This window comes from Lissotriton vulgaris, chromosome 7 (assembly GCF_964263255.1).
Source record: "Lissotriton vulgaris chromosome 7, aLisVul1.2, whole genome shotgun sequence".
NCBI classification, from domain to species: Eukaryota; Metazoa; Chordata; class Amphibia; order Caudata; family Salamandridae; genus Lissotriton; species Lissotriton vulgaris.
The window spans coordinates 470,689,043-470,714,383 of NC_141695.1; the positions used below are offsets into that span (position 1 = coordinate 470,689,043).

The window sequence follows — 25,341 nt, forward strand, 5'->3', positions numbered from 1 at the left end:
ACTCGGATCCTGCAACATATGAGGGCAATTCAAAATAAAGAACAGAATTCCCCCGTTGCTCGACACTTCGAGGATCTGCATGGAGGAAACCGTAACCTCCTAAAATTCTTTGTGATAGATAAATTACCACAAATGAAAAGAGGGGGGGACAAGATTCGAAAATTAAGACAACTAGAGAACAGGTACATCATTGATCTAGATTGTTTGATTCCGGGGGGCCTGAATTCGGAGGAGGAAAAACCTGTCATACCAGCTCTGGTGCAACCCTGCTTCCGGCACGAGAGGTGCAGGCCCCTTCCTTATTAACACACAGGGATTGGTGCAGTCGTGGTACTGTCACAAGAGTTCTCGCCACCCAGCTGACCTTGTAGCCAGGCTACAATCCTGCCATAGCAGCATTACTGCAGCTCGGCCTTTACTCCACGAGCTCTGGTGCTGTCGCTGTCTCAGAAGCACAGGAGAGGCCGTGCTTTTGTGGCAAAAGCTGTGGTGCAGCCCTGCTCCTCGCGCCGCAGGAGCTCTGGCGCTCCCCGTATCTGCTACAGAGCAGCAGCGCGCGGCTCCAGTCCCGTCACACACTCTGGTGCAGCCCGAGCTCTAGCGCTGCCCTACGCTGGTCATACGAGCTTTTGAGGTGCAGTCCTGCTCCTGTCAGCACTTCTCCGGGACTGCCTTGGTGTGTCTCGCGTGCACTCTGGACGAGCGTGATACTAGCTCTGGTGAACCGTAAAGCCCCCTGCTGCTCGGACAGGGTGCCAGCCGCACTCCCTACGCAGCAAGAATATCCTGCAGCCCGAGCTGCTAAGTTCGCTTTACAACCCGCGGGCGGAAACACCAGTAAAACCTTGAAAGGGTTAATATGTACGGAATCCAGGGGCTTACGCAGAAACACCACCTGTGCCAGAAACGGCATCTAGATCCCACATTAAATAATTACTTCAACATCCAGGGACACAGGAGTGTTGGGAAACGGCATAAATCGCGAACAGGCATATTTGAGCTCTAAGGAAACAAGCACCGTTTCTCCCCTACCTCCTCCACCACCCAGGAACTCACAGTAATGACGGCACAAACTAAACAAAAAAAAAAAAAAAACGGGCGGGAACAGAATACTGAATCCCGCCCCTCCAGGACTCCCTGACCTGCCTCATGGTTGCCAAGGCAATATTTCTGAAAATATTGTCGTGCTACCGTAAGGCAGGTCATGGAGTCCTCGAGAGGTGGGATCCAGAGCAGACAAATCTGCTAAACATGAGCTTTTTCCAATGGCAGGCCTCCATTTCGCGAGGCCTGCCAATGGAAAAAGAGGGCGTGGTTTCACGCAGTACTGAAATTCTCCTGTTCACAATAGGTCTTTGCCTGCAGCAGGGCAATGCCCTGCAATGCAGGCTTCGACCTAAAAAGGAGGGGAAGAAATGTAGCATAAGTATGAATGTTTAAGCTAAACTCTTGGTAGTAGTTCAATGCAGGTTAATTAAGAAAACCGGGTAATAGTTTCCAACATGGTTCCCGTGAGGCGTCTGTCACTATGTACCACCGATGGTTATTACTCTGATTACACTGCATTCCATTAACGTAGGTAGCAGACGGTAGATCGCTGGTGTGCCATGCAGCGTGCTCCCAGCAACCCCTCAGTATCCACAAGTGATCTAGAGTGGAACGCTGTTGCACACCGCCGACACCTGCCTGTATCGCTACCATCCATCCAAAGTTAGGAAATGACACAATAGAAGTTAGCTCAGTTAAAAGTGAGCCCTTCAGCCAGGGAGCTAAGCCATGTTGTGTCACCTGTACCTCCTATGCATATTCGTAGCAGTTGTACTGCCTCGGGGGGTCGTCTCACAGGCAGGACCCACGCCGAGTCATCGGTAGTGGCGGAACACATTAGGCTAGTCTGGCCAGGTAATCATTGAAAACATAGCGTCAAAGTCCATGTTAGTCCTCCGAGTTATAAAGCAAGGGTCCCCCACTCCAGAGTCTGAGCCCATCCCCTTGATACTCGCGTTTTCCGATCTGTCCGATTACTGTCGACCTACCCCTCACTCTGCGGGACCCAGGTGGTGTCACTTCTCTTCAGTGTTCGAAGGATATCCTCCGATCGGACAGCAGTGGGGGCGGGACTTTCGGTACCGACATCGGGGCAAAGACTAGAGCATCAACAAGCACTTACGGGTGCCATGTTGGAATACCCATTGCGTGTGTCAGTACAGATCTCCTCACTTAACTCATTGTTGCCCAGTTTAAAAAGGTCAAGACGTGGTGTTGCAACTTAATACATATAAAGGAGGAGCAACATAGTCTCACGCTCATGAGATATGCATTGTTGATCAAAAAGTGATTTATCATCGTGTATGACCAATTCACATATTGTCCTCCTTGTAATGACCAAGTCCCTTTTCTTATGTGTGGATGTAGGGATGCTTAATCACCCAGATGTCGGTGAGGTCGCTGTAGGATAAATAGATCACCAAGTATTCAAGGTCTTAGAGGTGACACTCAGAGGGGGTGTACACCACTGTCCATACATGGTCACATCAGGTAGTTTTGCCCCTCGCAGGGAAGTGTCATAGGGAGTGCTACTTAAGGTTTATGGTGTAGCTCTTGTTGATGATGTCCAGGCTAGGGCATGGCAGTGTTAGTCTTAATCAAGATATACAATTACGGGAGATTGAAGTAGAGACGGTACATCAATGATGTATTATGCTTGCAAACTCTATGGGATGTCCTCATTTAATCCATCTTTCTCTGAGGACAACCTCAGTACCCATCTCTGTTCTATGCGGAACAAGGTATTTTTGTGCATACCGGGGTGAGCTTCCAGGACCACCCAGCGAAACGAGTCAGGTGAGTGTTTGTGATGTTCAAAATGGGTCGTCATCTTGGTGTTGGTTTTATGACACCTGAAGTTGCTCCTGTGTTCTGTAATCCGGGTTTTCACCGGTCTAGTCGTCATCCCTACATAAAGAAGTCCGCATGGACAGGTCAATGCATAGATACAGTTGTTGGTGTTACAATTGGTGTGTTTCATCATTACGCATTTGACCCCATTTGTGAACGTTATTTCTTTTGTGGTCTTGGTAAAAGGGCAGTCCGAACATGACCCACACGGGTATTGTCCCACTACTGGTGGTAAATCCCATAGTCCCCTTTGTACATTGGTTTTCTGGGGGCTTGGTCGTGTATGTATGAGCATGTCTTTCAGATTGCTTGTGCGTTTAAACACGAATCTCGGTACAGGAAGGTCAAGTGCTCCTATGTTCAAAATAACCCAGTGTTACTGTAGCAGGGTTTCCGTTCTCCCACAAAACTGTGCACAGAGATCTAGAACCTTAGTGAATTAGGGTGACCCAAAACTCACCTTAGTATCAGAACTCCCCTTACCGAGCTAGCTACAGTGTCTCATTGGTCATAACAAACTCCCAATGACTTAGACAAACCAGAACATGAACTTAGAATACCTCAGGTATCGTGGAACACATGAACACTCTTTCGTTCTATAATCATTTCAAACCAGAACATGGAGTAAAGAGGACACGTGCATATTTGAAATATTTATTAATCAATGCAATGTTCTCAAACGCAGTATCTTATACAATACTAACAAACAGATTATAAGAATCAAAGTTATCAGCATAGTTACTAGTCCATAGTACGCAAACGGTGATAGCATATTATAATGCTGAATTGAATAGGAATTAACAACACCTATTTCTCACCTCCCTATTTAGCATATTATATTATATTATGAAGGTCTCTTTTGGGTTTTAGCAGGGCGGGCCCATACCGCTAATATCAGTAGGAGAGGATCACATCATCAGCTACCAGCTCTCTGCATGCGAAGCATCTTCAAGTGTGTTTTGCATTTCCTGTAACTCTATCTTAAACCCGCTTAGAGCCCAATGTTGGCAGCAACTGTATTTATGTTATGTCTAATGTGGTGCGAAGATCAGACCTCCTAACAACCTTGTATCAAGTTATTCTTAGAGGGTTCAGCACTCACTGTTCAGACAGTGTACCAAGCAAAGCTGATATCAGAATAATAACACATTATTCTCAAATAAATCACAGCACTCTTCTAGGTTGAAAGCTACAACAACAAGTATGTGTCGTGTGCAAACTGAAGCCGAAGGAAAAATGGCGTTTAAACATGTAATAAGCTCATGCTAACTTAACACAGTATATATAAAGAAGTATCTATATGACACCCCCCAATGATCCGAGCACGGTCAAAAAAGGAAAGCCAATACTAGAATAAAGGCATAATATGAAAGCAGAGTTCAACAATATTGAGCTAAGCTAAATATAAAAATACGTATGAATGCATATGTATGAACGCCTATAGTGGCCAAACAACAATTAATAAAAGACTACAGTGCAAGGCCTCAAAGTATAAGGATATAGGACTAGGCCGCATAAATCCAAATGTTTATAAGAAAAAAGGCACTTTAAAAAAAAAAAAATTCACGTGCCACAATAATGAAAGTCTCCAAGGCATCTCATGATTGGACAGTATATGCAAAATAAGCAGCAATAGCCTCCAACATGAAATCACTGTCATCATCCGAAAACAGTTCAGCAATCCAATTAAGTAATGGGAAAGAACATACGTGCTCCTCCAGCACCGGATCCTCTTGCAACATCAGAGGACAACTCGGTGGGTTCTCAAGAACGCTATGTGCCAGAAAGTCATGCGCCGCTGCGGGTATGTCCCACTGACCCATTAGTCCATGCATCGCTGCCAAGGCCATAACCCTTTCGCCAGAACAAACCAACTCGTGAGCAACTACGGGGCTCATCAGGTGATTAAAATCGACGTCAGGAGAGGTCTTCAAGCATAGACACAAATCAATGGCTCAGTTGAAATCGCAGCTCAGGCAATTAAACACAGGCTGGACACATGTGAAATGGGAAAATCGAAATGATAATCCAAAAGCCGTGCTTAAAGTCGCAAGCGGCAGGGTGCCATAGTAATCAAGCATCCGGTTACGAAACAGTGTCAGGAGGCGTTGAACGGCTTCTTGCGCAGGATGGGCATCCATGTTTTATAAAGCAAAACAATATCAAAACGCCTGCAGCCAAAGCCAGAAAAACAGGGAATCCGCCAAACAAACTTGAAAATATAGAATGGAAGAACGCGGGGATAACACCAAATACTTTTTCAAACGTAGTCACCAGACCACTGCTAACCAATTTAAAAAAATGTGCGAGCCCAGACGTGGAGGAGGCATTAAAGATTTGATGAACCAGCTCGCAGAAATGAAACGGCAAGTCAGTATTTAAAAGTGCCTGCACCTCTGTGCGTGTGTTAGCTATGTGAAGGACATAAGTTTCACGGGCCGAGCTCAGGGCCACTTCTTTTTGAGACAAAAGGGCTCTTATTCTACTCATACCATTGAACTCCGCTTTCAAGGTTGGGATGCGCGGCCAGATTGAAACATCTGAATTCCCATGTGTGGGAGGATACAGAACATTTTTGCAACACACCACCCGTTCAGATACAGTTACCAGATAAGCGATACCGATTATTCAACCACAACATTCCTCGTTATTCAAAAGCAAATAACTACCATTTGTCAATAATGTAAATGTGGGAATTATCGCTGGAACTGGTGTACCCTTTAAAACACAGGCTAAATTAGGCCGGTCCTGATTACAAGAACCGTGTAACTGGATGTGTCTGCATATCAATGAGCGGTCAGGCGACTGCGTACATTCTTCACCATTAAGATTCACTTCCTTTCCATCCTTCAGACATCTGTAAGTGTATGGTAAAGACCATGCCTCATGGAGGAACGTGCTGCCTAGTGGTTCATATCGGCCTATTGCAATATACCGCATACAATTTGTGAATTTGTACAAAGCAAATGGTAATGTAATTAATCCATGAATAAGCCACGTTGCAGCAGTGGCTTCAGCTACAGAAAAGGGCAAAGATTCTAACCTTTCAATATGTAACATAGAAAATGATGCATCACGCATCGAAAGCATGCGCTGTTTGTCAGTCAAATTAAATGGGGCAAAAAGGGAAGACACATTCATGTAGCTCCAGGGCACACGACCTGCCTTAAGTGTCTGTAGGATCCATGCAAACTGCATTACAGAACGCAATTGATTTTGACCATGGTATAATACAGAAACTTCATCATGCACAATGTCAACAACAGAAGAAACAATATTATTCAACGTATAAATTCGGGAAGAAAGCATATTAATACTGTTATCGACAACTGCAAGAACTTTTTCCAAATTAGCTTGGTCAATAGCCCTTAGACGTTTAGCAGCCTCAATTTGTGAAAATTTCCAAATCTCATTGTAAACCGCATAAAGCCAGCGTTTAGTTCTACCTTTAGCTGGGCCCTTTATAAAATCATTTAAATCCACATTATCACTCAATTGGGACAGATGTAGTTTAACTGCAGCTAATGTGGAATGTTGTAGCCTATTTTGACACAATTTGCCTACTGAGTAAGTTGTGACAGTGTGATCAGTTTCAAAACGGGGATCAGGTCTGACTTGTGTAAAACCTTCAGAAAAACCCAGAAAACGACGTTGGCAAGAATCAGAGCTTCTATGCCACATCACCCAACCCTTTGGATCCAAACTGGATACATTAAAGGATGAATTGTGCATTAGTGTTTGTAATTCACGAATGGACAATTTAGTGTAGTTACTCCAACCTGAATATTCTTCCAATTCGGGGATAGTTGGTGTATTTAATTTTTTAGAAGTAGCCAATCCAAAGCATGTTGTTTGAGAAATGGTAGAATTTAGAAACAGCATGTGATTCGGGATGAGACATGCACGATGCAAAGCCTCAGTGCCTTGTACCTGCCAATTTTTGGTACCCCAAACCGATTTAAGGTCAATAACCTCCTTCCATAGCTCGTAGCCATCCACAGCTAACTTGTCTAGGAAGGACTTCGAATACAGTAATTTAGTATCGGTAAGTCTAACTTTGGACATGGACTTTTGTGTCATTTTAAAATAAAACGACTCATGATTTGATTGATTAAAGTCTGTAAAATAAGTGTATTTTCCCAGAAACGTACTGGAGCTTCCCTGTAATGGAGCTGGGCAATGTTCCCACTGTGTGTAATTTACATTAACCCTCCTGGAACTTGTTTTATGCAGAAAATGATTTCCATAATGTTGAAAGCAAAACAAATCACCATAATTAACAGAATCTAAGTATAAATCCTCAGCATCAAAGGCTGCATAATATTTCAAATCAGAGAATAATGCTTCAACGGCCTGAATATCCCAATCATCAGAACGTATGTTTTGTTTCACTACATCCCCCATATTCACTCTAAGCACATTTGGAACATTAATCACTTCAGTGGGGCCATGGATCTGAAATCTAACCGCATCCCACACAATCCCATCAAGGACAGGCCAAGCAGTGATGTTAACTGTATTCAGTTCTCTTTTCAGTCTGTGTGCTGAATGTGAAGAGGAAAGTGGGGCCAATGTTCCAATAAGGTGCCGAATCCCTGTTCTCTCTTTGACATAGTGTCCATCAATCAGACGGAAAAAATAAAACACAAAACCAATTGACATAACAAGATAAATTGAAAAAAGAACCATCCAAATATATGTCCATGGGGGAACCAAAAAATGTTTTTTAAATAAAGCGACATATGTAGCTAAACGTGATGGTTTCTTCGAATGTGTAGAACTTGAAACAAAAGAAAATCTGGATTCTGAGGCCAAACGAGTCTGTAAATCGGGCATCGATAAATCAGTTGGATAGGTATAATTCAGGTCATCATTGTCATTTAAAGGAAATGAGTTCAATAAAGGATTGGAAACTACAGGCATCTCGAGGGTCACCTCTGGCTCAGCACTGGAAGTAATGGCCAACACAGAATGTCTCATCATGGAAGGACAGGATACTGCTGGTGTCATGCTATGAAGAATCGGCCACCCTGTGTGTCTTGACATTGTCAATTGAGATAAATCTGTTTTCCCTATGACCTGGAAGTGGTGGTAATATGACTGTCCTCGTGCCCTTCACTCCAAGAACTCGAACAGGTGCACGATATGAAGGACCAAATTCTTTCTTGTTATCGATCTTCTCTCGAACCAGTTCTCCAACTTGGGGTAGCCAGCCAACTACCGGGATCTGCAACGCATCATCCGATGTGGAGGGCAAATGTTCCTTAGCTAGACTGTCTCTGGTCATTTGTAGATTCTGTAAAACATTGCAATGTTCATCTACGTCAAAGGCCGCGGCCTGGGCCTTGCAGTCTAGCCCGTCGAGGTCAGGAACATACATCTTGATACCAAAGAGCATTTCGTATGGGGTCCGCCCACCCAGAGACCTTCTAGGGAGATTATTAAGAGCACGCTGCACGCCATTAAGGTGGGCTAGCCAGTTTCTGACAGTGCCTATAACTCGAGCTGTCAAAGATTGCTTTAAGTCACGGTTCATTCGTTCCACTACACTGTTACCCTCAGGTCTGTATGGAGACGAAAACTTGACTTGGACCCTCAACGAAACCATAGCATCCTTATACGCCTTAGAGGCGAAAGCCGGACCCTGATCCGAATGGAAGGTACCACAGGCAAAAATCCCTACAAAGACACGCAAATCTCTGATGACAGTCCGTGAATCAGCGCTGTGATGGGGCCAGACCCACACAAAGCGTGTGCATGAATCAACTGCTACTAAGATGTACTTATACGCAGTATCAGAAGAAAAAGGACCGCAGTGATCCAAATAAACACATCCTAGTGGTTTATTAGAAATGTACAACTGTGTCTGTGGCGGACGCGCAGCAGTCGAAGGCTTGATCTGCTGGCAAATATCACATTGAAGGACATAATCACGCGTCTGTTTGTACAGTCCCCGCCACCAGAATCTCTGTTGTAGCTGAGTTACAGTGGCTGAGACGCCCGCATGCGCATACGCCACACCTTCATGAGCCGCTGTAATCAGAGCAGGTCTGCGATCCAAATTGGGAACTAAACATTCACCAACATCAGGAATTTTCACATAAGGAACCTTATCGGGACTTAAGTGGTATGTGTACTTCGAAGGGAACCCCGCAGGATATTTACCTCCCTTCTCCGTGGCAACAACAGCCGCCAAGATGTCATCATCTATTTTACTTTTGGACCGTGTAACTGCTGCAACTAAGTATTTTGATACTGCTGATTTCGCCGCTTCATCAGCAAGCGAATTACCGACAGCGTGAACTTCCACGCGCTGGTGGCCAAGAGTATGAATCACAAACACGAGTGGCAACTTCTCTTTAAGTTCCGCCACTCGGACCCAGATCAACCTATGTTTTATTGTGCTACCTTTGGAATCACGAAATTCATTCTGAATCCAAAAGAACAAGTTCTCATTGAAAGACTGGACACAGTAGTAAGAGTCACTCACAATCAAGGTCATCACACAAGGATCTGCGTACTCCAATGCAAGCATCAGAGCACGAAGCTCTGCCAATTGTGCAGTGCAGTCCCCAAGTGTCTGCGTATGCACGACACTGGACTTGAACTCATCGTTCACCATGGCACCGACCACAATGGCGCACGCGGAAACGTAGGCTTGTTTAGAGCCATGCGCAACCTGCGCCGAACCATCAGTGTAAATGATGCAATGGAAATCCTCCAACGGCCGCATTGCTAAAGGAGCAGGATGAACAAATTCATACTGTAAGTACTCCTGCGACCGTAAGGTGGCGTTAAAAATAAACGTGACATCCTAGGATGTCAAGGATGCAGCCCATTGAATCCACCGAGGGTGCAAAGCTTTGGAATTTGGTACACTGGCGTTCGTAACTGCCTCCAAAACAGGACACGGGGTAACAACCAACATGCGTTTTCCCTGTGACAGGGCACGTTCCTTAAGAATTGCCATCTGCACAGCCGTCAAAACTTTCTCCACAGTGGAAAATCGCATTTCAGCCGAAGTGTACAAGTGTGACTTGTAAGCAATAGGTACTGTATCTCCTTCATTAAAAGTCAGGTATGTGAAACCCACCGTCCCAGGGATAATTCTTATCACCAGGTTGGTCTGGTTATCACGAGTCTGTAAGTATTTAGAAGCGAGCAGATCAGCTTGCAAGGACTGCAGAATAGCCGAATACTCAGGCAGCCAGCATGATTTGGACAAAGACGGTTGTATCAAAGCATACAAAGGCTTGATACGCTGGGCGTATTCCGGAATGTATGTTCTCCCGAAATTTAAAAAGCCCAGTAAAGATTGTAATTTTTTCAGTGTTGTCGGAGAGCGCAACTGTGCGCATTTCTCCAGAAAATGAGGAGCCAACCCCTTTCCTTCATTGTTAAGCTCGTAGCCCAGAAACAACACTGTGTACTCTTCAATGTGTGATTTTGCAAAGTTAAACTTGTAACCCATGTCTGCAAAGTTACAAATTATGCTATTAACTCGACACAGATGCTCCCAAAGTTCGTCGTCTGTGAGATAAATGTCATCCACATACGAACAAGCAACTGGGTCGATTCTCTCCAAGAGAGAGACAATGCGGGCGGAAAATACTCCAGGACTATTCTTATAGCCCATAGGGAGACGCCAAAACATTTTTTGCACACCGCCGCATGTAAAGGAGGTCCATTGGGAACTCAGACCATCCAATCGATGGGCATAAAAACGATTGGAAATGTCAAGCGTGGTTTTGAACCGTTTACGCTCAAGACTATTCACTAGGGCAGAGCCGTGAGTATTCTGTACTGCACAGTTACGACAATGCGAGTTCAAATGCCGGTAATCCAAAACTAAACGATATGAGCCGTCCGGCTTGTTTACAGTAAAAAGGGGGTTACTCATCGGTGACACACACGTTTCAATTACACCTTGATATTCCAATTGTTCAAGGATTGCCGCGACCGAAGCTTTGGCTTCACGTCGTATGGGATATTGTGGTTGAGGCTGTGCCTGAGACCGTAAAGGAATCTCGTGGCTCGGAAACAATTTATCCCAGCCACATTGATTGCGGTACACAGCCGGCGCAAGCGCCAGAGCCCACTCTTCTGCAAAATGTTGCGCTTCCACTCTCGAAACAGTATGCGCGAAACTGGGGAGGATCACCTCCTCCCCTCGCGAGCTGCGAGAACAAAAGGCGGGGGCCAGTCAGCCTCCGAAAGCAAAATGTCATATGTAGACGAAAGATTGCCCCAAAATACCCCTTTTACAGTTCGCTGTATGTCACCTTCAATTAACAGGACAATTTCAAAAAGTCTATCAGGGGGTGCAACTCTGGTATCAGCTGTTTCAATCACAACATAAGTATCAGTCGCTTTCACCTTCAATAGTGGACGGAGGGCCTCTCTCACTATGGTAATCTCCACCGCGCTGTCCAGCAAGGTCAGAGCCCACGTCAGATTCCGAAGCCGCGTTCTCACTATCTGGGGCATAACGATGCGCTGTTAAGGCGGCGACTTTCTTTTTGGCAAACTGCGGTCTCTTGGGCGTAGAGCCTTCCTGCTGCTCTCCACCGGTTCGCGGGCGGGGCTGGCCACGTCCTTGCTGACCACCCCGACCCCTGCCGCCTCCTCCTCCACCGGTTGTCGGAGCCGATGAGTCCTGAAAGGAACGAGGAGAGCGTTGGTCAGAAGCCTGAAAACGTTCAGGTGATTTAATCAATGCGCGGTCACGCAAATCATAAACTCGATCCGACTGCGCAGGCAACGGAGATGCAGGACAAGAAACCTGTGTTTGTTGTTGCTGCTGTTGCTTACCCTGTTTCTGTTTTTTAGGCCAATTTTGTTTTTTGGACTTGGGCTGAACGTCCGTTTCCGAAGCCTGTCCCTGGGCTGCTTTTTGTCCTTAGTGGAAAAAGGCTTAAGTCCCTTAGCATTGCGGCCAACTATTTTATAAGCCGCCACAATTATCCTTGCTAACTGTCGGGGTTTCTCGGCATCGGGAATTACCGCCAAAGCGTTAGCCACCTGAAAGTTCACTGCATCCCCCTTGACATTCGCAAGGATCAGATCGCAAACTACATCAAAGATGCCACACAGGCGCATACCCAACTCAACCGCAGACTCCGGTCCGTGATCGTCCTGAACACGTTTAAGGACCGTAGACAGATTGGACATAGACGGGGTGCCAAAGCACCTCGAATAGACCGCTGCAAAAATCTTACCCCAAGTTTCACAGTCAACAAGCTCAGGGGCCAGATCTTTCGGCAAACTCAGCGTTAGAATCCGGTGTTTTTCACCAGGAGACGTATCAGGAAACACAGCCTCCAGCTGGTCGAATTTCTCGGCAAGCCAGAAAGGAAAATCATCCTTATCCAGGGGCTTCTTGCCCATAACGGAATTCACCATGAAAGGACTGATTTTCAAACCAGCCTGTCCTGCCGGAAGGGCTGCACCTCTAGGGGCCGCACCATGAACATTACGACTTGTGTAATGTACAAGAGCTCTGATCACGGCAATAGCGACAACATGAAGTCGCCTAAGTTCACCTAAGTTACAATTGCCGTGATTAGGGTGAGGAGTAAATCCAGCCAAAGCGGGCCAATTCGTGCCCGGAATGGACAAAGGACCCAATCTCGGAGCGGCCAAAGAATGGGGTAGGGCGCCACCAAACCAAACTCCATGCTGCCAGACATCAATAGGAACTTCCTGTGCCCTGTATGGAGCGTACTCAGCAGGTACAACAGAGGCAGTGTACGAGTGGAACACACCAGTATGTGCGTCCACTGCTGGAAATGTCACCCATAAATAAAAGAGTTCGTATGGGTAAGCATGTTCCGCACTCACCACCATAACCACAGCCAAGCCTTCCAAAGGAACATCATAAGCCCGCAAATGATCTTACACCGCAATGCGACTATGTAGCGGAATGTCCACGGCTTGAGCCATGACTGCATAGGAACGTGAAAAAACAAAGAGTACTTTGTAGCACAACTGGGTAGTAATTCAAGGAAACCGTTTTAGATAGATTCAAGCTTGAAAAGACCTATTTCAAAAATAGGTAGGTATTTTCCGACACCACCGTTTTCCGGAAACGGCAATTAGGGTGTTAAGGTTTGAATGATATACTACTCGAGTGTCATGATATAAGACCACCAACGTATGGGCGCCATGTAGCATGGTTTCCATTCTCCCACAGAACTGTGCACAGAGATCTAGAACCTTAGTGAATTAGGGTGACCCAAAACTCACCTTAGTATCAGAAATCCCCTTACCGAGCTAGCTACAGTGTCTTATTGGTCATAACAAACTCCCAATGACTTAGACAAACCAGAACATGAACTTAGAATACCTCAGGTATCGTGGAACACATGAACACTCTTTCGTTCTATAATCATTTCAAACCAGAACATGGAGTAAAGAGGACACGTGCATATTTGAAATATTTATTAATCAATGCAATGTTCTCAAATGCAGTATCTTATACAATACTAACAAACAGATTATAAGAATCAAAGTTATCAGCATAGTTACTAGTCCATAGTACGCAAACGGTGATAGCATATTATAATGCTGAATTGAATAGGAATTAACAACACCTATTTCTCACCTCCCTATTTAGCATATTATATTATATTATGAAGGTCTCTTTTGGGTTTTAGCAGGGCGGGCCCATACCGCTAATATCAGTAGGAGAGGATCACATCATCAGCTACCAGCTCTCTGCATGCGAAGCATCTTCAAGTGTGTTTTGCATTTCCTGTAACTCTATCTTAAACCCACTTAGAGCCCAATGTTGGCAGCAACTGTATTTATGTTATGTCTAATGTGGTGCGAAGATCAGACCTCCTAACAACCTTGTATCGAGTTATTCTTAGAGGGTTCAGCACTCACTGTTCAGACAGTGTACCAAGCAAAGCTGATATCAGAATAATAACACATAATTCTCAAATAAATCACAACACTCTTCTAGGTTGAAAGCTACAACAACAAGTATGTGTCGTGTGCAAACTGAAGCTGAAGGAAAAATGGGGTTTAAACATGTAATAAGCTCATGCTAACTTAACACAGTATATATAAATAAGTATCTATATGACAATACTTCTCACTTGGTTCGAGTCAGGAGTGAAGGTGGTCACACAGGTAATTGTGGAATCAGGGTCTTTTTGTCTGCTCACTAGCAAACTTTCCCGGTTGTTGTTTCTGCCTCTTTTACGAGAGGGTGATACAGTGTTCTGAGGCACGTTGATACTTAAAGCGGACCTAATCTGGGTGAGTGATGTAGTGGGTTTGTAATTTTTTCTACTACTTCTGTTTTTAACTTTTCCTATAATCGCCGAATGCATAATCACATACACCCTCATGTGAAGCATGCTTATTTTACACATTTTGTTTTGCAGAGCCACAATAGTATGGTCATATTACAGACTTTAGCATTAAGGTTAAACTGCAGACCATAGAAAAACGATGCACTAATATTTATGATTCTTCTCTCCTACAGGCATTGTTTGTTGTTGATCGACAGGTACCACTTTTTAGGCTGCTGTATGGGTGGTCACTAAAATTGTTGAACTAACAGACCACCACCAAAAAGTGTAGAATGATCAATAATAGGTCCTGAAGAATTGCTGCCAAACTAACACTAGGCAAGAAACATGTTGGCCTGAGTTTAAGCGCGTCTTTCTTTTGGTTTTGATCAGGATAGTGACCACAGTCATTAAAATCATTTTGGATGGATCACTAACTCCTGTTTTAGATTTCACACATTCCACATTCACACATCTACACTCACGAGGGCCCGTACACGCACCGCACCCAATGGCTAAGAAAAAAGATCTCCACCAATAAGGCCCCATCACGGACGCCGATCGGGTATGGCAGTGCCGACCCGATAAGGAGCAGACACAGTAATGAAGCAAGACACCTAGCTGGCTGGGTGTGTGAGGGTCTTTTTCTGAAAGGAGAAAAGATTTTCTCTGACCTTCATTAGCACTCCAGTGCTTTCTTTACACACATTGACCTGCAGGACTCATTAGGAACAGCATACCTCTTCTTGTTTTGGTTTCCTTGGGCCTGTATGCTGGACCTATTAACTGGCCCCTAGACCCCCTGTTGTTTCAATTGCCTAAAAATGGCAGAGAAGATTAGATTTAAAATGTAGAACATTATACTGTATTGCCTATAGGCCTCTGGTGTACCAACCTCAAGAGATCTAGGCGTTCTGTACCTATACATCAATGTTAAGTATACAAATAATAGAATTCATGCAAAATACGTGAAATGCAGAAATACTCACTGAGGTTGCATGATATTCGGCTTCTCGTAATTAACGCTGAAAAGAGAAAGATGCAAGAGAAGGTTTAAAGCTGCAGTTCTGAAGTGGTCAGCAGCTGGGCTACAATCACAATCTCATTAATGTTTTTATCCATGTTGTAACTTAGTGTAAAAAGACTGTATTGCTCATGTTTTCAATGCGACACAACTTAAGGAAACAATATAGCGGTGTTAGTAAAGGGGACTGTAGAGCAGCTGTAGAAGTAAGTGTACTCCAGGCCCGGGTTCGCTGGCAGAAACATGCAGAGTAAAATAGACTTTATTGGGAGAGTACGCACTTGGTACTAAAAGCAGTCAGCAGTGACGGGTTAAATTCAAGAACACGGACAGACTCGTGCAGAAACTAGTTATAGTGGGGACAATGTACAGTGTTTGGGTTACTGCTCTTTACTACCATTTTTGCATAATACAGGAGCACCGCATTACTCCACAGAAGTTACCACCAACAAATGGGCGGTGAGAATATTGTGCGTGAAAATCTATCTCAAGCTGCTGATCCACATATGTCACTGAATTTTTGTCTGCCGGGATGCTACATTTAGGGCTAATAAAATCTAGAGGTATTAACATATATCCTAATTAATTAGTACCCAATTCAAAATTGGGGTGTGTTACTATGTAGTACTCAAACAGCCACCATCAGGATCCTGAGAAAGGTGATGCTAAAGCCCTGGTTGTGCTCACCCAAACGTCCAGGTGCACAAGTTGCGGCATTTTACCTCAATGTCCCTAAAACTATCCTTCACATTTCTCGAAGTACTCTCTTTCCTTTCAGACTTCTGGTCTGGCTGTGGATACGTTTGGATTCATCTTTCTGGTAGTTTTTATTCTTTACCAAACTTTATTGCACAGCCTTAAACGGTGCACCGGTAAACATTTTCATTACATATATTCTCTCACAGAATGTTATACCATAGAGTGCGATGCATGAATCCACAGGATATAGGTTGATCGTATGTTCGGTCAATATCACTTGCCTGAATATCACGCAAGTATTGCCAATGACAGTTCGAAGTGATATGCAAATAAACTTGTACCATTCCCAGAACAACCCTGTGCCCACCCCCCTCCCTTCCTCCTGGTCCGCATCTCAATGTTGTGTCCTGTATTCCAGTCCTGTGTATCTATCTAGGATCTCCAGGATCCTGTTGCTGGTGCCGCAGTGTCTGGACAGCAGGGGAACCTCAAGTAGGTAATTAATTAGTTTGTGTCGCATCTGTCGAGGGCATATGGGTGCACTATGGTGTAGGTGTGATCGGTCCTGGTGTAAGATCTAAATGTCAAAACTCTTCAGGCATACGGTCCCAGTCCCATGAGATTTGGTGTTTTCTGAGCCCTCTCGCCTCCTCGCGTCTAATAGCCGCACTCTCAGCTCCACACCATCGCACCACCTCATCCTGCCATAATGTTAATGGAGGGCAGCGGGGAGATTTCCATCTCATGGTAATCCCTTTTATAGCTAAGATGCGAGCTAAATCAAGAAAGCGCAACTGCACCTTAAGGGCGCTGTTTCATTTGCGCAGCCCTAGTAAACATTTACAGCATTGTCGTGAATCATCAACTGTGTGACCTCCTCCAGTGCCCTTCAGATTTTGCCCCAGTAAACGCCGAGCTGGGGCAGAACTACAACTGGTGAAGGAATCCTTCCGCTTCAGCGCCACATCGAGGGAAACTATTCTGGGCCTCAGGGAGCATATGCTGGATCCTCCTCGGGGTTAAGTATGATCTATGTAACACCACAGTTTGTATGAATTCCAGGCGGGCATTCCGGGACACCCTTTTGGGATGATCCAAAATACTCGCCCATGCCTTATCTGTTATGGCCATGCCCGTGTCATCCGCCCATTTTGCCCTGAGAGTAGTGAGTGTAGTAGAGACCTGTGCCCTAATGCCAGCATACATACACTTCACTAGGTGTCCTCCCCTGCCCATGTAGTAAAGTAGGTGAACTAGTTCGTGTTAAGGCTGTTCAGTGCGCTGTGGGGCCCATGTCTCCTTAGTGTAATGTGCTACAGCAGCATATAATAAGTAATGACGATCTGTTGTGACTGTGGTCTGCACAAACATATCATGGGTCATAAGGGTGCTGTCCTCAAAAAGCGATCCCACCTCTTCCACTCCCACCTCCTCCCAATCGCGTACTCTCGCCCGAGTCAGTCTCCGATCTGGTAACGGTATACCTAATAGTGGGATGTTGCTCGCATATGGGACTGCTCCCGAAGTGTACTGGATAGCCTTCTTCCAAAATTGAACGGCAGTCTATAGCTAAGGGGGACCCCGAGGTGGGGGTTTGCCTTTAGGGAGTAGGAATCTGTGTAGTGTCCCGCTTTCCAATTCCCTGGGACCATATCAAATTTCCTGCAGGTTCCTACCCGCCGTCCAAAAGGATAACCATTGAAGTTGGTACGCATAATAGTAGGCCCTGAAGTCTGGGACTCCCAATCCTCCTTTGCGAGGTTTTAACAGTAATTTCTGGAGGCTTATCCTACGCCTACCCTTCCCCCATATTAAATCTAGTAGAAGCACGTCCAGCGTTCGGAATACCGCCTTTGGAACTATCAGGGATAGATTAACAAAAAAGTATAATAGACGGGGTAGCATCACCATTTTGAAAATGGCAATCTGAACCATTGCGACAATGGGAGAGAATTCCAAAAAGATATACTTGATCGTATGGCAGCGATTGCTCTCATTAGGTTACCAACTAGTTGCTCAGTTTGTGTCCTATATACTCGAATCCCTAGGTATTTAAAGGTGTTGTGCGCAACAGGTAAGCTATAAGTGCCAAAGGCGAACGCATCAGAACGTGGTCCCGCTATGAAGTAGAAGGCATTTGACTTACCTTCGTTTATGGCTTGCCCCGAGACACGCTCGAAGGCAGAGAATATGCTGGGAAGGGGTTCCGTGTTGGCTGACATATTGCGTAAGTAAATAAGGATGTAATCCGCATAAATCAAAATTAAGTGCGCTGTACCATCCAGCAGAATCCCCAACCTGTCAGCTGACTGCCGCAGCGCAATCGCTAGCGGTTTAAGCGCCAAGACGAATAGAATGGGGGAGAGCGGGCATCTATATGGGCGGGAGATACGTTTCCCGGTATGTGCTCTGGCGGTGTAATCAGTGTAGAGCAAACGCATCCAGCGGAGGTATCAAGCAGGAAGCTCGAATCGACTCGAGGCTGTAAACATATATTCCCAAGTGATAGAATCGAAGGCCTGCCGGAGATCTAATGCTATGCAGCACGCATCAACGTAGTCTGGCGGTGTAGCTGCCATGAAATGATGCAGTCGCTGGATGTTTAGGGAGGTACTACTGCCGGGAGGAATCCACATTGGTTCCTGTGTATAAGGGCATTTAGGGTGGGTAGTATGCGGTTGGTATAAGTATCTTGTATTCGGTCGCTAGGAGCGATAGAGGCCTGTGCCTAGATAAATCAGTGTCATCTGGTCCCGGTTTAAGGAGGGAAATAACCAGAGCTTGCATGGTAGAGTGTGGGAGGTGCCCAATTTCTAAGGCTGTCCTGTATAATTCCTCCAATTTAGGAACTAGAATGTCAGAGTAGGTGGCATAAAATTCTATGAGCAAGACATCAAGCCCGGGAGATTTGTTCCTATTGAAGCCTTTGATTGCCACTCTTATTTCTGTGTCTAATGGAGCCTGAGAGTTCCTTCTTAGCGGTGTCTGAGATAGTCGGGAATGGCAGGTATCTTAAGAACTCCTCCAATAACGCACCTTCATTGTGAGTGGGGGCCGCATAGAGTCCGCTAAGGTAGCTACAAAAAGTCTCAATAATCTCATTCTGCGTATGTATTATGTCCCCGGTAGGGGACATAATGCTGGTGATCATAGGCAGGTCAGGGGTATCCCTCAGGATCCGAGCCAATATCGTGCCAGACTTGTCAGCTTCTACGTGCTTCCATTGGCTTGATAATCTATTACTCTGAGATCCTCCAGTACCTCAGCATGTCATATACGGGCTTCCTGCAAGGACTCCCGTTTGACTGGGTCTAATGCAGCCCCCTGCTCCAGATCCGCCATCTGGGCTTCAATCTCTATAGGACATTTATGTGTTTCCTGTCTATCCCCCACAGTAGCCCCAATAACCGAACCCCATACTACCACCTTAAGCGCCTCCCAATCTACGGGAATAGAAGAGGCTGTGTTCCAGTTTTCAGCGAAATCATTTGTGATGGTCATGGACAGAGTTAAACGGAACGGGGTATCTTCCAGAAGCTGAGGCCACATTCTACAAGTGGGGACTGGGGTGGGGACCCTACCCCATGTGAGTGTGATTTCTAAAGGGTTGTGGTCGGAGAAGGTCTTAGCAAAATAGGTGGAGTGGTGAATTTGTGTGAGTAGTGTACGGGACCCCAGAAACCTGTCAATCCTGGTGTGGAGCTGTTAGACCGGTGAATAGAAGGTGTATTCTGAATGTGTAGAGTGTAAAAATCGCCAGATATCCATCAGACCCCAACCGCTCAGCCAGGTGTTAAGGAGATCTGCTTGTTTGCGTGTGCCAGCACCATGCAATGGTGGATGTGATCTGTCCAAGTCCACGTCAAGGACTGTGTTGAAATCCCCTCCTAGGAGCCAGGGAAATGAATCCCACCCCACTAGAGCCTTGCTCAATCATTGGAAAAAAAAATCTTGATCAAAGTTCGGGGCATAGCCCGTCTAACGTACCCTTCAGTAGTATGTACCTGCCTTGATCATCTACTCAACGATCTAATTCTGTAAAGGGGACCCCATGGCGAATCCATATTGCCGCCCCACATGGAAAAGCCGAGTAGTTGGTGGAGAAGACTTGCCCGCGCCATTTTCTGCGAGTCTTTAAGGCAGTGAGGTGAGATTCTTGAATGAAAACAATATGGGCCTTCCGTCTGAGTAAATAAGCATGGACGCTATGCTGTTTATAAACCGCCCCCAGGCCGCGTACATTCCAAATCAACGGGTTATAAGAACCCAACGTAGTAATAGTATTGGGCATAATTGAACAAGGAGGACGGGACTTCCCTCAACTTGGAGTCCAGTAGGGCTTGCAGACCAGGAGTACCCTTTCCCCATCAAACCAACAATACACGGCACAGACATGGAACAGTGCTGGGCCAAACAATTAACTAAAACATTTCTAAACAATTCTATTTTGCGTTCACATTGTGGGTGGATGGCATCACCAGCCATAACAGTAGCGATCAACTCTCGAACTCCAGCAGCTCGATAGCACCGGGGGGGATAAAATGATTAATAACTGAATATCCGTTGTCGCCTAATGGGAGGGGAGGAAGAAAGGCCCCTCCTTAGGAGCATACCTGCAAGCGGTGGGCTCCATCCCATGCAAGGGTCAATTATCAGTAGCAGTACCAGGCCGGAGTCCAGCTATATAAACATTGGGGAGGAACAATACCTCAGGACAAGTCATAATCACATCATGTGTGGTTCTAATTTTCGACACATTGCATACAAGGACTTAAGACCAAAAAGGATACAAATACATTGTATAGTTCTGCCACAGTCTTTGTATGATTCTTTCCATCTTGTTCCGACGAGTCTATGTATTGGCCATCTTCAGTTATCTATTAGACCATCCCCGGTTTGGGGTGTAACAGAGGAGACACCCCATATAAGGTGATACTATGTTCAGAGTCCGACTGAACCGTATTACTGTCTTCTGAGTCTGATAGGATCTTGGCGGAATCTTCCCTGAAGGATTCAGCTAATGCTAGCGCCTCCGCTCTCCACGTCAATCTCTGATCACATGTTGGGCCCACCTTCCCGGAACCGGATTTGTCTGTTGCGCTGCGCTGCGCTGCGTACCACTTCTTTGTAATTGCTTGAGTCCACATCACGAGGAGGCAGATTGTCTGCCCTGGTTGGATTCCAAGTCCATCACCTCCAGCCATTCCTCCGCATCCGATGGGCTGTCGAAGAAATATGTCTTCCGATCGTGGATGATCTTCAATCTTGCCGGGAATAGGAGCGCGTATTTGAGTTGGGCCTCTTGCAGTTTCTTCTTAACCGTTTGATAGGAGGCCCGCTGACGTTGCACTAACATAGTATAGTCAGGATAGAGAGAGATTTTCTGGTTCTCAAATTGAATATGATGTTTTTCCCTCGCTTTTTGCAGGAGTACATCCCGATCTCTATAATTAAGTATTTTTACAATTAGCAGTCTGGGGGGCGCTCCAGTAGGAATCCTGTGTGCCCTCTCAACACAGAAGTACAGAGAGAGACTGCCTTGGGCCACATAGTCTCCAAACCAAGTCTCCATATGATCAGACGGTTTTGTACCTTCGCTGCGTTCCGGTTAGCCAATCATGGGTATGTTATTGCGTTGATTTATTCCCTCTGCGTCCTCCACTTGTTCCTGCAATCCGGTCACTTGCAGTTGCAACTGTGTAATTTGTGTATCATGGTCTGCAAGTTTAGGCTCAAGGGCAGACAGTCTTCTCTTCTGGTCTTGGACGGCATGTCGTGAGTGACCCAATCTGCTGCTCTATCGCCCTATGCGAGTCTCTGACTTCCTTCAGAATCAGGTCAAGCTTGTCCGGGGCTGGTGCACCCAACTCAGAGGATGAGGCGCCAGGCGATGGGGGTCGAGTTGTGGCCCCATTTGTTTCTTGTGACCCCCTGTAGTCATGTGAGTATCTTGCACCTTCCCTTTAAGTCATCCCATACTGGTTGTCAAGAGGTAATGGGTGGCGTCAGTACGTGAGGGGCAGCATCAGCAAAGAAGACACAGGCCACACAGCCCGAATCCAATGCACCAACCTGCCAATGGGATCTCTGAGGGTGGAATTGGAGATTCGTGGTTAAGATTACAATGAAATATTTTAGTACTAGCATTTTTCTTCCAAACTTTCCTACCTATAAATAATTCTTGTTTGCCTCCTTTATGTATCTATATACTTTCAGTGTAATTATGGATCTATATATTTATCACTTTCTTCTAATTTAGCATTTCCAATGCACTACCGTATTTCTCAGCCTATATTTAACTCAATATATCTTCTAGCCCAACCTTCTGACCCATCTCAAACTTCTTCTACTACTCCTTCCAATCACTACCCTATCTCTCATCCTATACATCTAGCAATATATCCTCTACCTCCACTCTCTCATTTATCCCAAACCCCATACCACTACTATGATTGCCAAAATAACCCTTTCTAGACTCTCTCCTACACTACCCCTCCTTTCATCATCTGACACCTCTTTTACTATACTGATCCCCTAAAACAAACTTTCTAAACTCTTCCCTCTGAGTCCTCCCCTCCAAAACTCCTTTATATTCATCCAAAAGCCTCCTCCTAAAAAAAATAAACCTTCACTCTTTTATTCCTCCACCATCCTTTTCCATCGAAATTAACATGACTAACATGTTCACTTCTCAAATTCCATATTAAACTATACTAATATACTACCCAAATAACTGAATAACATATCCACTACTCAAACTACTTCATATTTTTTTACTATACTAATTTTCAACAGTAATCCTTTATGGGTTTCGGAGTGGCGTGCTACTCGCCAGAAAAGCGCTTCAACACCCATCAGGGGTAACAAGTGCTATATGAAGGCAAATCTTTCTTCCCCTTTTATCCCTCCGCTATCCTTCTCACTCCAAGTAACTGACTAATATCCTCCACTGAAATTACTTCATACTTCACCATATTAATTCACCACTAATCCTTTGTAGGCTTCCTGAATAGCGTGCGTAACAAGCGCTATATAAATACAAACCTTTGTCCTCCTCTATCTTTCTGCTATCATTCCAAATCCAATTAACTGACTAACAAATCTACCACTTAAAATGTACTTGCATGTTTCACTATACTAATTCAACACTAATCCTCTATGGGTCCCGGAGTAGCATGCTACTTGCCGAAAAAGTGATTTGACGCCTCGCCAGGGGTAGTAAGCGCTATATAAATACAATTACAATGCAATACAATACATGTGTCTCTAAGGTTGGCGGCCGTGGTGCATGATAATGGCAGGCCCAAAGGTCAAGGGGGGTCCAGTCAGGCAAGTAACCCTCTATGTGCAGACCCGCCCAGAAACTGTTTGTAGTACTTCGCCAGGCCACCCACTCATGCTAGTATCCTCAGGAGGTGGCAGCATCAGGGGCCAGTGGGACTCCCAGCAGCAACCCCCCCGTTCCATAGGGTTGGGCCACCCCTGTACCATTCGGTCCAACTTCTAATTCGTGGCTACACCTTCACTGAGCTCATATATAGCATGTATAGGCAGGTGTGTTACACAATTTATGGCCCCCAGGCGACACGGTCCTCGCAGCCTGCATACTGCATCCAATAGGAATGGGGGGGATGTTTCGGGGGATTGGTTTTTCTCCTTGGGGGGCCCCGGGCCAATTCCGTCCTCTTAGACCAGTATGAGTTGAGCGGCAGTGGGGGTGAGAGGGAAAAAATGTCACCAGATTTCGCACAAGTCTGCCAAGCAGAAGTGGGCACCCCCGCCACACTCCACCACCCGCTGTGTTCCGGAGGGGGCAGTCTCAGGATATTACAGGCCTCCCCTCAGCAATTCTGCTCCATGCTGAGGCCCAGTCTCAGCAGCTCCCCGGACGCCACAAGGCCAGCTGCAGATCGCCTCCTCACCGTTTCTGGCAGTCGTCTTCCCCTGCAGGCAGCTCTGTGCCGGAGAGCCGGTCTCGCCGACACACCCTTCGATCCAGTCCCTCCACAGCGCCGGCTCCAGATGCCCGGTGTCAAAGTGCCCAGGGTGCAGGGCGCGGTCTTCCACCTCCAGTGCACCCTCAGGTAAGGCCGCGCGTCTCACACTCTCTCTCTGCCTGATATGGCGGCTGATCGCCGCAGCGTCCAAGGAGTCATAGAGCACCACCGGAGGTCACGGCGGCAGCCCCCCTGATTTGCGGGCAATGTTGGTCACCCCCCGGCAGTAAAGCGCAGGATATATTCCCCGGGGTCCGGAGCTTCACCGGATCCCGTCCGCCATTTTAGGGGATTAGCCACGCCCCCATCTTTCTGGTAATTCATAGAACCACTACTTGGTGGTGGCGGGACTGTGGACAAAGACAAATGGGACAGCTGGTAATAAAGCAATTATTCTGTTTATACATACATGCATTATTTGTCTTCTTTTGTGGTCTAAATATTCCCCCCCTATTCCTTTTAGAATTGATTACATTGGTATGTTTTGATCAAGCGTTTGGCTAGAGTTGCAGACTAACACCATCTGTACCTGGCATTGGATAGAGATATTTTGTTATAATGGCATATGCCTCAAGCATTGCTTTGGAATAAGAACCTCTGTGATGTTCTTTCTATGTGTATGTTTACAGTGGGAGCGTTCCGTGTTGGTCAGGTGTTCCCGGCCAGCAGGGAGAGACCGCTCATGACTGTAGCTCTAATAAAAGTAATTCTGAAGACAACAGAGATGTGTACCCGGAACTTATTTACTACATTTTGGCAACAAGCTGGCCAGTGAAAGAGCTACAGTGTTAAGTAGTGGTGGAGAAAAAAATGTATGTGTAAACCGAAGCTCTGTAATCTTAGAGTGTCGGAACAGCTTAGAGGTGTTGTGAAGTGGGAGAAGCTGGGAGTAGCATCCTTGAATGAGACACCGCAAGTACTGTATAGAAGTGTTTTTGGTGGTAAAACGGTATTTGGCAGATCGAGTGCGCATGATGGAGTGAGCACAACAGACGACCCAATCATTCCAAGAAAATCTGACATGTGTTGCCATGTGACACCGCTGAAATGTGCATGGTTGCGGGCGTTTAAGGACAACCAGTGGCCATCTTGAGTTGGTGTGAATACTGTGTGATACGCACATCTTGCCAAACATATATCAAGAGGGCGTACGGTGATGTGCACACAATTGTAAGGCGTCAGCAAGCAGTTTTTAAACATAATGGTCACGGCTAATGTTTTTGAGCCTAACATTTGATTGGAACATTAAGGCAAAGAGTACAATGATACGCATAACTCATAAAACACAGTGTACGGTGATGCACACACTAAAACAGAGTGGACAGCAGCCATACAATGTCATACGCATTCAGAGATCAAGGCCGAACATATTTGTACATGCATTAGTTGAGAGATTTTGTTCAGGTGCGTCCAGGTTCAGTGA

At 45.7% G+C, this 25,341-nt stretch overlaps 1 protein-coding gene across 2 annotated transcripts in view; it reads right to left on the reverse strand.

Annotated features, from left to right (window-relative positions):
• Positions 1 to 25,341, reverse strand: part of LOC147701894 (histo-blood group ABO system transferase-like) — a 790,021-nt gene that overhangs the window by 71,276 nt on the left and 693,404 nt on the right. For both annotated transcript variants that reach the window (XM_086930523.1, XM_086930522.1), the window contains exon 7: positions 15,188 to 15,223. In XM_086930523.1, the coding sequence (XP_086786649.1) occupies positions 15,188 to 15,223 (36 nt within the window). The remainder of the gene's footprint in view (positions 1 to 15,187; positions 15,224 to 25,341) is intronic.